We start from the raw sequence: 15123 nt of genomic DNA on the forward strand, positions 1-15123 counted from the left end.
TGTGTGTGTGTGTGTGTGTGTGTGTGTGTGTGTGTGTCCTGTTTTTCCTTCAAATGATGACGATTATGAAATGACAGGAAAAATGTTTCTGATTGGTTTCTTAAGACTCTATCAACCAATCAGGGTGGGGTATATTTTAAGAAGAGTGTTGTTGTAAGAGGAACTGTTGTAGCTGAGGTAATGTTGTAGGAACTGAGGTAATGTTATAGGAACTGTTGTTAGAGGAACTGTTGTAGCTGAGGTAATGTTGTAGGAACTGTTGTTAGAGGAACTGTTGTAGCTGAGGTAATGTTGTAGGAACTGTTGTTAGAGGAACTGTTGTAGCTGAGGTAATGTTGTAGGAACTGAGGTAATGTTATAGGAACTGTTGTTAGAGGAACTGTTGTAGCTGAGGTAATGTTGTAGGAACTGTTGTTAGAGGAACTGTTGTAGCTGAGGTAATGTTGTAGGAACTGTTGTTAGAGGAACTGTTGTAGCTGAGGTAATGTTGTAGGAACTGAGGTAATGTTATAGGAACTGTTGTTAGAGGAACTGTTGTAGCTGAGGTAATGTTGTAGGAACTGTTGTTAGAGGAACTGTTGTAGCTGAGGTAATGTTGTAGGAACTGAGGTAATGTTATAGGAACTGTTGTTAGAGGAACTGTTGTAGCTGAGGTAATGTTGTAGGAACTGTTGTTAAAGGAACTGTTGTAGCTGAGGTAATGTTGTAGGAACTGTTGTTAGAGTAACTGTTGTAGCTGAGGTAATGTTGTAGGAACTGTTGTTAGAGGAACTGTTGTAGCTGAGGTAATGTTGTAGGAACTGTTGTTAGAGGAACTGTTGTAGCTGGGGTAATGTTGTAGGAAGTGTTGTTGTTAGAGGAACTGTTGTAGCTGAGGTAATGTTGTAGAAAGTGTTGTTGTTAGAGGAACTGTTGTAGCTGAGGTAATGTTGTAGAAAGTGTTGTTGTAAGAGGAACTGTTGTAGCTGAGGTAATGTTGTAGGAAGTGTTGTTGTTAGAGGAACTGTTGTAGCTGAGGTAATGTTGTAGAAAGTGTTGTTGTAAGAGGAACTGTTGTAGCTGAGGTAATGTTGTAGGAAGTGTTGTTGTTAGAGGAACTGTTGTAGCTGAGGTAATGTTGTAGGAAGTGTTGTTGTAAGAGGAACTGTTGTAGCTGAGGTAATGTAGGAAGTGTTGTTGTAAGAGGAACTGTTGTAGCTGAGGTAATGTTGTAGGAAGTGTTGTTAGAGGAACTGTTGTAGTTGAGGTAATGTTGTAGGAAGTGTTGTTAGAGGAACTGTTGTAGAAAGTGTTGTTGTAAGAGGAACTGTTGTAGCTGGGGTAATGTTGTAGGAACTGTTGTTAGAGGAACTGTTGTAGCTGAGGTAATGTTGTAGAGAGTGTTGTTGTAAGAGGAACTGTTGTAGCTGAGGTAATGTTGTAGGAACTGTTGTTAGAGGAACTGTTGTAGCTGAGGTAATGTTGTAGGAACTGTTGTTAGAGGAACTGTTGTAGCTGGGGTAATGTTGTAGGAACTGTTGTTAGAGGAACTGTTGTAGCTGAGGTAATGTTGTAGAAAGTGTTGTTGTAAGAGGAACTGTTGTAGCTGAGGTAATGTTGTAGGAAGTGTTGTTGTAAGAGGAACTGTTGTAGCTGAGGTAATGTTGTAGGAAGTGTTGTTGTTAGAGGAACTGTTGTAGCTGAGGTAATGTTGTCGGAAGTGTTGTTGTTAGAGGAACTGTTGTAGCTGAGGTAATGTTGTAGAAAGTGTTGTTGTAAGAGGAACTGTTGTAGCTGAGGTAATGTAGGAAGTGTTGTTGTAAGAGGAACTGTTGTAGCTGAGGTAATGTTGTAGGAAGTGTTGTTAGAGGAACTGTTGTAGTTGAGGTAATGTTGTAGGAAGTGTTGTTAGAGGAACTGTTGTAGAAAGTGTTGTTGTAAGAGGAACTGTTGTAGCTGGGGTAATGTTGTAGGAACTGTTGTTAGAGGAACTGTTGTAGCTGAGGTAATGTTGTAGAGAGTGTTGTTGTAAGAGGAACTGTTGTAGCTGAGGTAATGTTGTAGGAACTGTTGTTAGAGGAACTGTTGTAGCTGAGGTAATGTTGTAGGAACTGTTGTTAGAGGAACTGTTGTAGCTGGGGTAATGTTGTAGGAACTGTTGTTAGAGGAACTGTTGTAGCTGAGGTAATGTTGTAGAAAGTGTTGTTGTAAGAGGAACTGTTGTAGCTGAGGTAATGTTGTAGGAAGTGTTGTTGTAAGAGGAACTGTTGTAGCTGAGGTAATGTTGTAGGAAGTGTTGTTGTTAGAGGAACTGTTGTAGCTGAGGTAATGTTGTCGGAAGTGTTGTTGTTAGAGGAACTGTTGTAGCTGAGGTAATGTTGTAGAAAGTGTTGTTGTAAGAGGAACTGTTGTAGCTGAGGTAATGTTGTAGGAAGTGTTGTTGTTAGAGGAACTGTTGTAGCTGAGGTAATGTTGTAGGAAGTGTTGTTGTAAGAGGAACTGTTGTAGCTGAGGTAATGTTGTAGGAAGTGTTGTTGTAAGAGGAACTGTTGTAGCTGAGGTAATGTTGTACGAAGTCTTGTTGTTAGAGGAACTGTTCATGCTTGTGTAGACTTGAATGATTGTTTCTTGGTTAAAACGTGACTCTGTCCTGACACGTGAGTTTAAATTGTATCTTTCTCTTCCCCTTAGCCTGTAAAAGCCCCTCGTAGTCGAGGCTGGGGCGACACCGCACCCCTCACTGCCTCACCCAGGGTCAGTATCTGGAGCAGAGGTTATGTTCCTGGTAGTGTCCAACCCCAGACTCCATCATCTCCTCAGAGACCTCCTCAAACCCGAGGCAAGGACGCAGTCGTGACCCTGCACGGGCTCAAACTTCCCAACAGAGAAGCTCAGGTCAAGAGACCACGGCAAGGTGAACACACACACACACACACACACACACACGCACAAAACAGTGTAGCATGAATATTATTAACCTTCCTCTCCACCCCCAGACTCCACTGTCTCAGACATGGATGTGCTTGAGCTGTACTCCTCCAACATCAAGAAACAGCGCACAGTAACCTCGGAAACCAAGAACAGCATTACCAAGAAGACAAACCATTTCCAAAGAGAGCATCCTCGACCACGGAACCGATTTGCCACACTGCTGCAGTGGAGGAACCAACCAGAGGAGGGCGATGGAGAGCCTGAAGGGGGAACACGTAGCAGGTAACATCAAACCCAAAGCAGGATCTACACGTGTTTTTTAACAGTGGTATTTTTTTCCAATTATTTATTAATTTTCCATTATTTAACTTGGTAATTGCATTATATCTCTGCTAAAATGTTTTATTTTAGAACAAGTTTTAAATTCATCTGACGATGAAGATCTTGAAAGTGTAGCATGTAATCTGTAGGTGTATAAATTTCATCTCAGATTAGATGTAATGATGATGATGAGGATGATGATGATGTATAGAAGCAGTTGACCAGGAGTTCTGTTCCTCTCACCGGGTTTCTTCTGCAGGTTTTTTGCGAGTCTGGATTGCAGTGTCTCCCAGTCTAACGACTTTAAAGAAGAATCAGAAGACTGTGAGAAATCAGACCACCCCCCCTCGATACCAGGAGAAACGCACAGCGCAGAGACGCCGTCACCACCACAGTGCACCAGACCGAGCGCCTTCAGCTGGTCCGGCAGCTCCACAGAAACCTCCAGACCCAGATCGTCATTGTCAGACCAACCCCGAACTCCCAGCATGCCCTCGGGCCTGTCTGTCCTGCAGCAGTTCCAGAGAAAGAAGGAGAACCTGAGCAGGGGACAGAGCGAATCTCCTCAGCGATCTACACCCTGCTCTCCTACAGAGGGCGCTGTCGATATTCAAACACCTCCCGCTTCTCCTCCGTCTCAGGACAGTGCGTATTTCTCTCAGCCCAGCAGCATCCTCTCCACCACTGACGACTCCACCACCACCACCACCAGCAGCACCAGCAGCACCACCAGCAGCACCAGCAGCACCACCAGCAGCAGCAGCAGCAGCAGCAGCTCTCACAGTGTAACAGCTTCCCCTCAAACGGTGACGGGATACAGCGCTCCCTCTGTTTCACTGCTCTCAGCACAACACACACACGTCTACAGGAGCATCCACATCACTATTTATCTTTATTATATTTCAATTATATTTAATTACACAATTGTTCATTAATTGTTTTAATTAAATTATTAACCCCCTAAAAGAAATAGCACTAAAATGACCAAAATATCATATTATTATTATTAGACAGTAGAGGATTTTTATATATTTATATAAAATACTTTAATAAGTCACACTTAATGCTAAGCTTTTCAGATTCAATCATTTCTACAATTTAATTTTTATTGTTATTTTTTATCTGAATTATTATTTTAATTTGAGCTCAGCTTTTTTCACTCTTTTTTTTATTAAAAAAATTTTTTTTTACTTTTTAAAACTGTAATAAATATACAGGAAAATGAGACCGAATGCTCATAAGAATTTCTTCCTGCTGTGTGTGTGGTCAGGAGGAGGATCTGTGGAGGGATTCCGGATCTCCTGTGAACCTCAGTCAGGGGTCTGTGATTGAGGAGGTCAGATCTACACCCAGCAGGACGAAGGTAAGAACCATGATGAGTGTCTCGTCTATCAGTCACGTGTAGTCATGTATTCATCTCCTACTTCCTGTTCCTCTCCCTCTTTCTTTCTACCCCCTCCTGTGCCAGGTGTCTGGTTTGTCCCGACTCCGTCCCAGTGAGCAGAAGAAGGGCAGTAAGATCTGCCCCTCTGCCCCGGCCAGGGTGAGTGGATTGAGGAAAAAGGCTCAGGGGAAGAAGATGGCTGTCAGTAATGAGAACAGTCCGGGACTGCAGGCCACCATCAGCGGTCTGTGGAAGAACTTCAGCTTCAACAAGTGTGTATGAGTTAATCAGACACTTTTACTGTCCATTATTTTATTATCCAAATTTGCTTTAGGCTTCACCTGAACATCACAACAACCTGAAAGACCTCCAAAATACATCAAAACTATACTAATCTAAACACTTAGATTTATGATGTGCACATGGATTATATTCACACTCACTCCTGACTCAGTATTGATCAGCTCATGCAACACATCCTATACACTGCATAGACCCCAGTTTGGAGGCTCTGATGTCAGGAGGTATGAGGTGGTATCAAAGAGTTCAGAGACTCACTCTGTTTACAAGAAAGTACTTTCTTTATCTACGTTTCCACACCTTCAAAATAGTCCCCTTGCACAGTGATACAGCGCCCCCCAGTGTTCATCTGGAACATGTCCTGGAAGTCTTCTTTTCACAAAGCACCTTCTGTGATTCGTTTGAGCTGGTTGAAGGTCTTCCTGATCTCTCATCATCTTCCAGCGATGTTGTTCCTCTACTGAAGCTCAGCTGCAGCTAGAAACACCTTAAACAACTCGTTACAGCGTCGCCGTAAGTCAAACGTACGTCACGTCAAACGTGTCTGTGGCAGATTCACCCAGTTTCATGCAGGATTTCACGTTTGCTCTTTGTTCTTACTCGCTGTGCGTGATGAAATCGCAGACGTGGGAACGCACGTGGGTCAGAACAACACCAGTTACACCATTAGTCTCCAAACCTTTTTATACCACCTCGTATTTATAATGATTGATCACTTCTGATGGAGCTCGACGATGGGTTTCTCTCCTTTCTTCATTTTTAATTTCGTGTGTGTGTTTCAGGGAGAACCCGAAGTTAAACCCCTGTAAGAAAGGAGAACCCATGTCTCCTGTGAAGGACAACATGCAGTGATAAGAACATGACATCATCAGGACGAGCGAGCATCACTCAGCATTCTCTCTCTCTCTCTCTCTCTCTCTCTCTCCATTAGTGTAGCTATAGATGATTTTATATTTTATTGCAATTTAATAATGAAATAAAATCCCTATAAAACCTTCTTAGTCACTTTTCTTTTTCCGCCTGTGTGGGCGTGGCCTGTGTGGGCGTAGTAAGAGTTCTCAGTAGTGTTCTGTGGGCTCAGCACGACGCTGGTGCCGCATTCCTTCTGGATGAACAGACCATCTTTCTGAGGTTTTCTGATCGGAGGTCTGGAATGAAAACCTGAAGTCAAAAAATGTTAATTCAGCTAATAACAACGCTAACAGTCCGGTGTGAGGCCACTGAATTCCTGACATGGCGAATAAAGTAGTGCTAACTGAAATGACTAGCATGAAAATACTCGTTCTGTTTGTTTACATTTTACATAAATTAGCATAAATTTAATTCTATCACATCTGTATGTTTATTAATCAGTTAATAAGTGACTATTAGGCTAATAATTTTTGAGATCATTGAAGCACGATCGGTCATGTCTGATATCTCCAAACAGCTTTCTCCACAGCTAACAGAATAAATGCTAGCAACTCTGTTTAGCATCACTTTATAGTCATGCTATATCAGATACATCTTTATGGTTTATTTAACATTTCTAACACGTGTGATTATACAATACTCCTTATTTTCTACATGTAGCAGCAGTCACGTTTATTTCTGTAGTGATTTTTCACAGTGGACGTCGTCTCAAAGCAGCTTTACAGAGTTTAAGAGTGAAGGTAAATGATGTGTGTTTATCCCTGATGGTGAAGACTGTGGAAAAAACTCCCTTAGATGTTATGAGGAAGAAAACTTGAGAGGAACCAGACTCAAAAATCATCACAGATCCAGCATCAGCTTCTCCATGCCGGAGCCTTTAAACACTCCAGGAGGTCCAATGTTAAACTCCACATGTAGTGGGATTAAATGGCACTGGTACTTCTCTAGATGGTTCGGGGATGTTTGTGGCATCTACTTCTTTAAAGGTCCATAATCTTCATGAGGTGGGACGTGACTGGAGCTGGAGCAACCTCAGGAAGCCTCGGGATGGGGAGAGAAAGAGAAGCAGTGGAGAGGAATTAGCGTAGCTGCTGTTCATGATATTAACAGCACAAGTTGATAATGTGATGTGATCAGATGTTCTGGAGCACAAGGTTATGATGTGATGTGTGTTATGTGTAGAACTCGCTAAAAACATACGTCTTTAATCTACACTTAAACTGGGAGAGTGTGTCTGAGCCCCGAACACCGTCAGGAAGACTGTTCCAGAGTTTAGGAGCTAAATGTGAGAATGTTCTACCACCTTTAGTGGACTTTGCTATTCTAGGAACTACTAGAAGCCCAGAGTTTTGAGATCTCAGGAAGCGTAGCGGATTGTAGCGTGTTAAAAGACTGGAGAGATACATGGAGATAAAACATTTAGTGTTTTATAAGTAAGAAGTAATAGTTTGTAGTCTATTTGAAACTTAACAGGAAGCCAATGTAGGGATGAGAAGATTGGGGTTATATGATCATATTTTCTCGACCTTGTGAGAACTCTGACTGCTGCATTCTGAACTAACTGAAGCTTGTTTATTAATGATGCAGGACTTCCACCTAGTAATGCATTACAGTAGTCCAGTCTGGAGGTCATGAACGCATGGACGAGCTTCTCTGCATCAGATATAGACATCATGTTTCTTAGATTAGAAATATTTCTAAGGTGAATGAAGGCTGTTTGTGTAACTTGGTTGATGTGATTATTAAAAGAAAAGTTGCTCTAAAATAACTCCCAGGTCTTTTACTGTTGAACTAGTGGTTACAGAACATCCGTCTAAATGCAGGATGAAATGCTGGAGCTTCTGTATACTAGTTTTTGGGCTGATGAGCAAAATCTCCGTCTTATCAGAATTTAATAGTAGAAAGTTATGAGTCATCCAGTCTTTTAATTCAACTTGAGAACCACATCGTGTGTCCAAATACTTTTGACATTACATTGTGGATTGGCTCAATGTGGATATTCAAGTGATTATTTTAGTGCTAGTGTGAAGATGTTGCATAAACTCTGCACTCTGGTTTTTGTGTGTGTGTGTGTGTGTGTGTGTGTGTGTGTGTGTGTGTGTGTGTGTGTGTGTTGTGAAACAGGGGCATTGTTTATCAGTATGGAGAGAATGTGATGAGTGATTATCTGTTGGCCCCCCTCTGAAAAAGAGATTCTCCGAGTGCCTTCGTCTCGCATAACCACAAAAACCAGTGACTTCATTATCACAAGAATGTGGATGGGGAACAAAAATAAGGTCAAGTTCAGCAGGTGCTAGCATGCTATCAGACAGAGGAACTCATTTACGCTAATGTTTAGCACATTGACACATCTAGCAACTTGCAGACACCATCATCCAGAGCGACTCACAAGCAGTTGAGGGTTAAGGGCCTTTCTGAATTCATGACTTTCTGTTCAATGCCTTAAACACTGAGCTCCAACCTCCACCAAGGCATTGAAACATCTGCACTCGACAAGAATTCCTTATTATCTTTCAGGCTAAAGCCTTCACTCGGCGCTGACCAGGAGATTAAGGGTATTATTTAAAAACAGGAAGTGCTCAATCATGAAAACGTGCACCACAGGGCATTGTGGAGTTCAGAGAGAGTTATCATGCAGGCTAGCATTTCAGTGAGAATGCTGACTCGCAGATACTCGGGTCTCTGTGACAGAAAACATATAATTAGCATCTAATTAGCGTATTCATAGCAGTTGTATGTGTATGTGTAGCACAAAACTCATCATGAGCTAATCTGCATAAATGTGTTGTGTTACAGAATACTGACACTGGAGACTCCTTCTGTTCAAGTGAGAGTGAGAGCCGTTGCTATGGAAACAATCACGTACCAGGAAAACTAATGAACATTTAGAATGTTCCACAGACAAACAAACTGCTGCTCTGTGTGTGTGTGTGTGTGTGTGTGTGTGTGTTTTGTCTGTACTGTAACAACCTAAAGCAGGGTGTTTTGAGGATGTGCTTTGTGTGTGTGTGTGTGTGTGTGTGTGTGCGTGTGTGTGTTTACTCATGCTAGTGTTGGCTAACATTTTTCCTTACACACACATTTACAGGGATCTACACAAAATACACACAAACATCATATTGTAACTAAACACTGCTGTTCAGGAGTTCTGTGTGTGTGTGTGTGTGTGTGTGGGTGTGGGTGTGTGCGTGTGTGTGGATGTGGGTGTGTGTGTGTGTGTGTGTGTGTGTGTGTGTAAAAGGGTGTTTGTAAGAAGTCTCGGTTTCACAATGCTGCTCAGTGACATTCCATAGAAGTGTGTTTGAGTTCCTGAGTGTGTGCGGGACCACGCCCTGTTCACCACCAAGACACACGACTGACGTGCAGGGGTGATATCTAACATGACTTGGTGAAGTGAAGTGTGTGTGTGTGTGTGTGTGTGTGTGTGTGTGTGTGTGTGTGTGTATGATGCTCTAATTGTAGATTAGTAATAAATAATTAATAATAAATCTGCCAGTAGCGATTAAGGGGCCAAGAACCAGCACTTAACCCTGGAGGAAGACCAGAGTGGACCATCACCACTGGTTTCCAACGAGACGTCTTAATAAATTCTCAGGCTGTTTCTTAGATGTTACCTCACTTCCTGTTCCTCTCTGTAGCACTGAATCCTGAATTTCGTTTTTTGGTAGATATCAGGTCATGTTCACCGTCTTCCTCTAGTGAACATCTCGATATCAGAAGTGTGTTGATCTGAACAGAGCGCTCTGTTACTGAGATCTTCCCTCACATCCTGTTCAGTGACCTCACCATCAGTATCGATTTGAGTTACAGATAAACTGCCTCACGTATCAGAAATCTGACCCATATCCAGGTAATTGAACTAAATAGTTTCTAGCAGAAACCGGAATTAGTGAGATCAGATACAGTGAGATCAGATACAGTGAGATCAGATACAGTGAGATCAGATTGGATCAATGTGAAGCTTAATGTGGAGTATATTTACTGATTTTTAGGTCCTTTGAAGCCCCAGATGAAACGTTTAAGACAGTTTTGTTGTAAGGCTGTGGGTGAAACCTTAAAATTCTTATTAGCTTTCAGGCTAAAGCTTTCACTTGCCACTGATGAAGAAGGAAGGCAGCAGGAAATGGATTAGCAGGTATTCATTAGAAACAGGAAGTGCACTACGGCGCAGCACATCCGAGCGCTTAATGATTTGAATGATAATTATATTACAGAGTGGTCATGTTGCTAGCATTTCAGTGAGAATGCTAACTATGGAAAAGTTTCCACACCACAATGGAGAACTTCATCAAATCACTGGAAATTATTATTATTTTTATTTTACATTTTTACTAACATTATACACAGAACCATAGTTATTTTATTCTAATTAATTAAAGAATAAAAATACGTTAATTCATTTATTTATTTTAATAGATTAAAATGTATTTTGTTTAATATAAATTAAATTAAATATTAAACAATTTATGTAAACATATAAATATACAATATAAAATTCAGTATAAATTAAAAACACCTTATGGAATTAATAAAAAACTTAAAATTTATAAAATGTAAAAAGGAAAATGTATTAATTCATATTAATTAATACGTTCATATGAATAATTATAGTAATAATATATAATTAATTAGTTTCCTATCATTATTTATTTATTTATACACAATTGTATGGACGCTGTTGCTAGGCAACTACTAAATACGGATGCAGATGTGCGGTTCCGCTCCGACATCAAACGCCATGAAGTGTTTTTTCAGTAAAACGTGTGCAGGCTGAAACACAGTGCCGTTGTTCTGTAGCGTTCTTAGAGAACAATAAAGTCCTGACAGAACGTCCTGATGATGTCCTCTGATAGACAGAGTAGGAGATACAGTGACTCCGCCCACCACAGGAAGTGCGGCTCACCCCAAACCTGCGACTTTATCTCTGCATGTTAATGTAAGAAATATGTTTTACATTCCTGAAATAACTTTCACACACACTTACACACACACTTTACATCTTCTGGAACCAGACAAGCAACATTACAGAGTGTGAGGAATCTGAAAAATTCAATAAGTTAGCAAACACGTCGCTTTCGTTAAAAACAGCTGAAGAGCCACATCAGCAGCAGTGTGTGGCTCCTGAACATCACACCATGCTGTCCCTGTTAAACATCTTACACCAGATTTATTTTCCTGGGTTTACTCTTATAATAACGTCCCTCACGCTTTTAAAAACGTTCTCCACTTGATTCTGGGGCGTAGCTCTGGGGATTAGAGATCATTCAACTATTTAGATCAAACACTGATGTTGGAGAAGGTAAGGAGTCTCCAGTACCAGTTTATCCCAATGGTGTTCAGTGGAATTGAGGAGGTTTAAGGCTTGTGTGCAGGACAAACAAAGTTCTTCCATTTTAACCCTCAAACCAAAAAAGCTCATGTACAGAGACGTTCTATAGAAATGTGTGCTTCAGATGTTATGGAGAAGATGTTATGTGTGTGTGTGCGTGTATGTGTGAAGGCGAGTCAGGACTTGATGGCCAGACACCAGACCTGAAACACATGATCTATTATAGAGGAAAAAGCCGAAGCTTTGATTCTGACATTGCTGCTGAAGGCGAAAACTCTGTGCTGATTGCAGGCATGCAGGAACACATCACACACACACACACACACACACACACACACACACACACACACACAGTGTTCATTCATTAGGAGAAGAGCTTGTGCTGTTTCTCAGGGATGAAGCTCTTTGTGTGAGTGCTGTTTACTCTCGTGTTTGTTGAAGGACATTATAGTGTCTCGTGTTAATTGCAGTTTTTTCCAGACAAAAAAATCAAACACACATTTTTTTTACGATTCATCACACGCCACAGCGCAGATACACACTGCAAACTAATCACGTGTCCTTCATTTCTACATCAGTCCTGATGTTCCTCTGCACAAACCTCCTTATAATAACCTTCTGATCATAAACATTTAAATCTGAACCTCCGGGTGTGGTTGTCAACCACAGTTTGACAGTAGCACATCTGATCAGGGGATCATGGAAAGATCTTCACCTACATGTCCAAACAGTGGACTCACTGGCTATTTGTAAGTGACGGGTGAAGACCTTCTTGTTCCTCAAACAGTGAAATTAGCATGTTTCACACTTTGCTTTGTCTGAGTTGTAGACTGATGGTAACTTAGGTTTATAATTTAGAGAATCAGTGTTGATTTATTCATTAATAGAGATCTAAAGCACTTTTATATGTCGCTCTGGATACGGGTGTCTGCTAAACTCATCACTGGCACCCAACTACCTGCCACTGAGCACCTACACCACGGCAGATGCCTGTGCAGAGCTCATCGTCATCACGGACTCCTCACATCACAGTCACAAACTGTCTATCCACTGAACTGCACTGCCCCGCCCTCGACTGCCCCGCCCTGTACCGCACCGCCCCACACCGCCCCGCACCACACCGGCCCGTACTGCCCTGCACTGCCCCGCCCTGCACTGAAACGCACCACCTTACACCGCCCCGCACCACACCGCCCTGTACTGCCCTGCACTGCCCCGCCCTGCCCTGCACTGCACCGCACCACACCGCCCCGTACTGAACTGCACTGCCCCGCCCTGCACTGCCCTGCCCTGTACCGCACCGCACCGCCCCGCACCACACCGCCCCGTACTGCCCTGCACTGCACTGCCCTGCACTATATATATATATATATATATATATATATATATATATATATATATATATATATATAAAACAGAAATATAATATAATTAAAATAACCCAGCTATTAGGGAGGCACAAGCCAGTGCACTCTTAGTGCCGGTCCCAAGCCCGGGTAAATGGGGAGGGTTGCGTTAGGAAGGGCATCCAGCGTAAAACGTGCCAAATCAAATATGTGGATCACAAATGAGAATTTTATACCGGATCGGTCGAGGCCCGGGTTAACAACGACCGCCACAGGTATCGTTAGCCGACAGGGTACCGGTGGAAATTGGGCTACTGTTGGCCGAAGGAGGAGAAGGAGAGGAGGAAGACGTCTACAGAGATGCCAGGGAAAGGAGCAGTGTATGAGAGTGGAGGTTCGGGTTGGTACTTTAAATGTTGGCACTATGACGGGTAAAGGGAGAGAGGTAGCTGATATGATGGAGAGGAGAAAGGTAGAGATGTTGTGTGTTCAGGAGACCAAGTGGAAAGGGAGTAAGTCCAGGAACATTGGAGGTGGGTTCAAACTGTTTTATCATGGTGTGGATGGAAGAGAAATGGTGTAGGGGGGATTCTGAAGAAGGAGTACATTAAGAGTGTAGTGGAGGTGAAGAGAGTTTCTGATGATCGTGAAGGTGGAAGTTGAAGGAATGATGATAAATGTTATCAGTGCCTATGTTCCACAAGTTGGCTGTGAGATGGAGGTGAAGGAAAGATTCTGGAGTGAATTAGATGAAGTGGTAGATGGTGTACCTAGGAAAGAACGATTGGTGATTGGGGCAGACTTTAATGGGCATGTGGGTGAAGGAACAGAGGTGATGAGGAGGTGATGGGTAGGTATGGTTTTAAGGAGAGGAATGTGGAAGGGCAGATGGTGGTAGATTTTGCTAAAAGGATGGAAACGGCAGTGGTGAACACTTATTTTAAAAAGAAGGAGGATCATAGGGTGACGTATAAGAGTGGAGGAAGGTGCACACAGGTGGACTATGTGCTATGCAGGAGATGCAACCTGAAGGAGATTGGAGACTGTAAGGTGTTGGCAGGGGACAGTGTAGCTAGACAGCATCGGATGGTGGTCTGTAGGATGGTTTTGGAGGCGAAGAAGAAGAGAAGGAGAGTGAGGACTGAAAGAAGAATAAGATGGTGGAAACTGAAGGAGGAAGAGTGTAGTGTGAGGTTCAGGGAAGAGGTCAGACAGAGGCTCGGTGGTGGTGAAGAGGTGTTGGATGATTGGGCAACTACTGCAGGAGTGATGAGGGAGGCAGCTAGAAAAGTACTTGGTGTGACATCTGGAAATAGAAAGGAAGACAAGGAGACGTGGTGGTGGAATGAGGAAGTGCAGGAGAGCATAAGGAGAAAGAGGTTGGCAAAACAGAAGTGGGATAGACAGAGTGATGAGAAAAGTAGGCAGGAGTACAAGGAGATGCGGCAGCAGGTAAAGAGGATGTGGCGAAAGCCAAGGAAAAGGCATATGAGGAGCTGTATGAGAGGTTGGACACTAAGGAAGGAGAAAAGGATTTGTACCGATTGGCCAGGCAGAGGGACCGAGCTGGGAAGGATGTACTGCAAGTTAGAGCAATAAAGGATGGAGAGGGAAATGTGTTGACTAGTGAGGAGAGTGTGTTGAGAAGGTGGAGGGAGTATTTTGAGCAGCTGATGAATGAGGAAAATCAGAGAGAGAGAAGGTTGGATGATGTGGAGTTGGTGAAGCAGGATGTAGATAGGATTAGTAAGGAGGAAGTGAGAGCAGCGATTAAGAGGATGAAGAGTGGAAAGACGGTTGGACCAGATGACATACCGGTAGAAGCATGGAGATGTTTAGGTGAGATGCAGTGGAGTTTTTACCCAGATTGTTTAACAGGATTTTGGAAGGTGAGAGGATGCCTGAGGAATGGAGAAGGAGTGTGCTGGTACCGATCTTTAAGCATAAGGGAGATGTGCAGACCTGCAGTAACTACAGGGGTATAAAGTTGATCAGTCACACCATGAAGTTATGGGAAAGAGTAGTGGAAGCCAGGCTGAGAGAAGAGGTGACCATCTGTGAGCAACAGTATGGTTTCATGCCGAGGAAGAGCACCACAGATGCCTTATTTGCTTTGAGGATGTTGATGGAGAAGTATAGAGAAGGACAGAAGGAATTGCATTGTGTATTTGTGGATTTAGAGAAAGCGTACGACAGGGTGGAGAGAGGAGTTGTGGTATTGTATGAGGAAGTCAGGTGTGTCAGAGATGTATGTGAGGGTGGTGCAGGACATGTATGAAGACAGTGTGACAGCAGTGAAGTGTGCAGTAGGAACGACAGACTGGTTCAGGGTGAGGGTTGGTCTACATCAAGGATCGGCCCTGAGCCCTTTCCTGTTTGCAGTGGTGATGGACAGGTTGACGGACGAGGTCAGACAGGAGTCTCCCTGGACTATGATGTTTGCGGATGATATTGTGATTTGTGGTGAGAGTAGGGAGCAGGTCGAGAAGAGCCTGGAGAGGTGGAGGTACACGCTGGAGAGAAGGGGAATGAAAGTCAGTAGGAGTAAGACAGAGTACATGTGTGTGAATGAGAGGGAGGGCAGTGGAGGTGCGGTTGCAGGAGAAGAGCTGGAGAAGGTG

The 15123-nt window shown here is 42.9% G+C and overlaps 1 protein-coding gene across 1 annotated transcript in view; it reads left to right on the top strand.

The window, feature by feature from the left end:
• Window positions 1-6176, top strand: part of exo1 (exonuclease 1) — an 8783-nt gene extending 2607 nt beyond the window's left edge. The window contains exons 8-13 of the mRNA XM_046855070.1: window positions 2671-2893; window positions 2976-3192; window positions 3491-4037; window positions 4502-4594; window positions 4700-4887; window positions 5698-6176. Coding sequence (XP_046711026.1) covers window positions 2671-2893; window positions 2976-3192; window positions 3491-4037; window positions 4502-4594; window positions 4700-4887; window positions 5698-5767 — 1338 coding nt within the window. The 3' untranslated portion in view covers window positions 5768-6176. The remainder of the gene's footprint in view (window positions 1-2670; window positions 2894-2975; window positions 3193-3490; window positions 4038-4501; window positions 4595-4699; window positions 4888-5697) is intronic.
• Window positions 6177-15123: the final 8947 nt, after the last annotated feature.

The sequence above is a fragment of the Silurus meridionalis genome, chromosome 8, assembly GCF_014805685.1.
Source record: "Silurus meridionalis isolate SWU-2019-XX chromosome 8, ASM1480568v1, whole genome shotgun sequence".
Taxonomy (NCBI): domain Eukaryota; kingdom Metazoa; phylum Chordata; class Actinopteri; order Siluriformes; family Siluridae; genus Silurus; species Silurus meridionalis.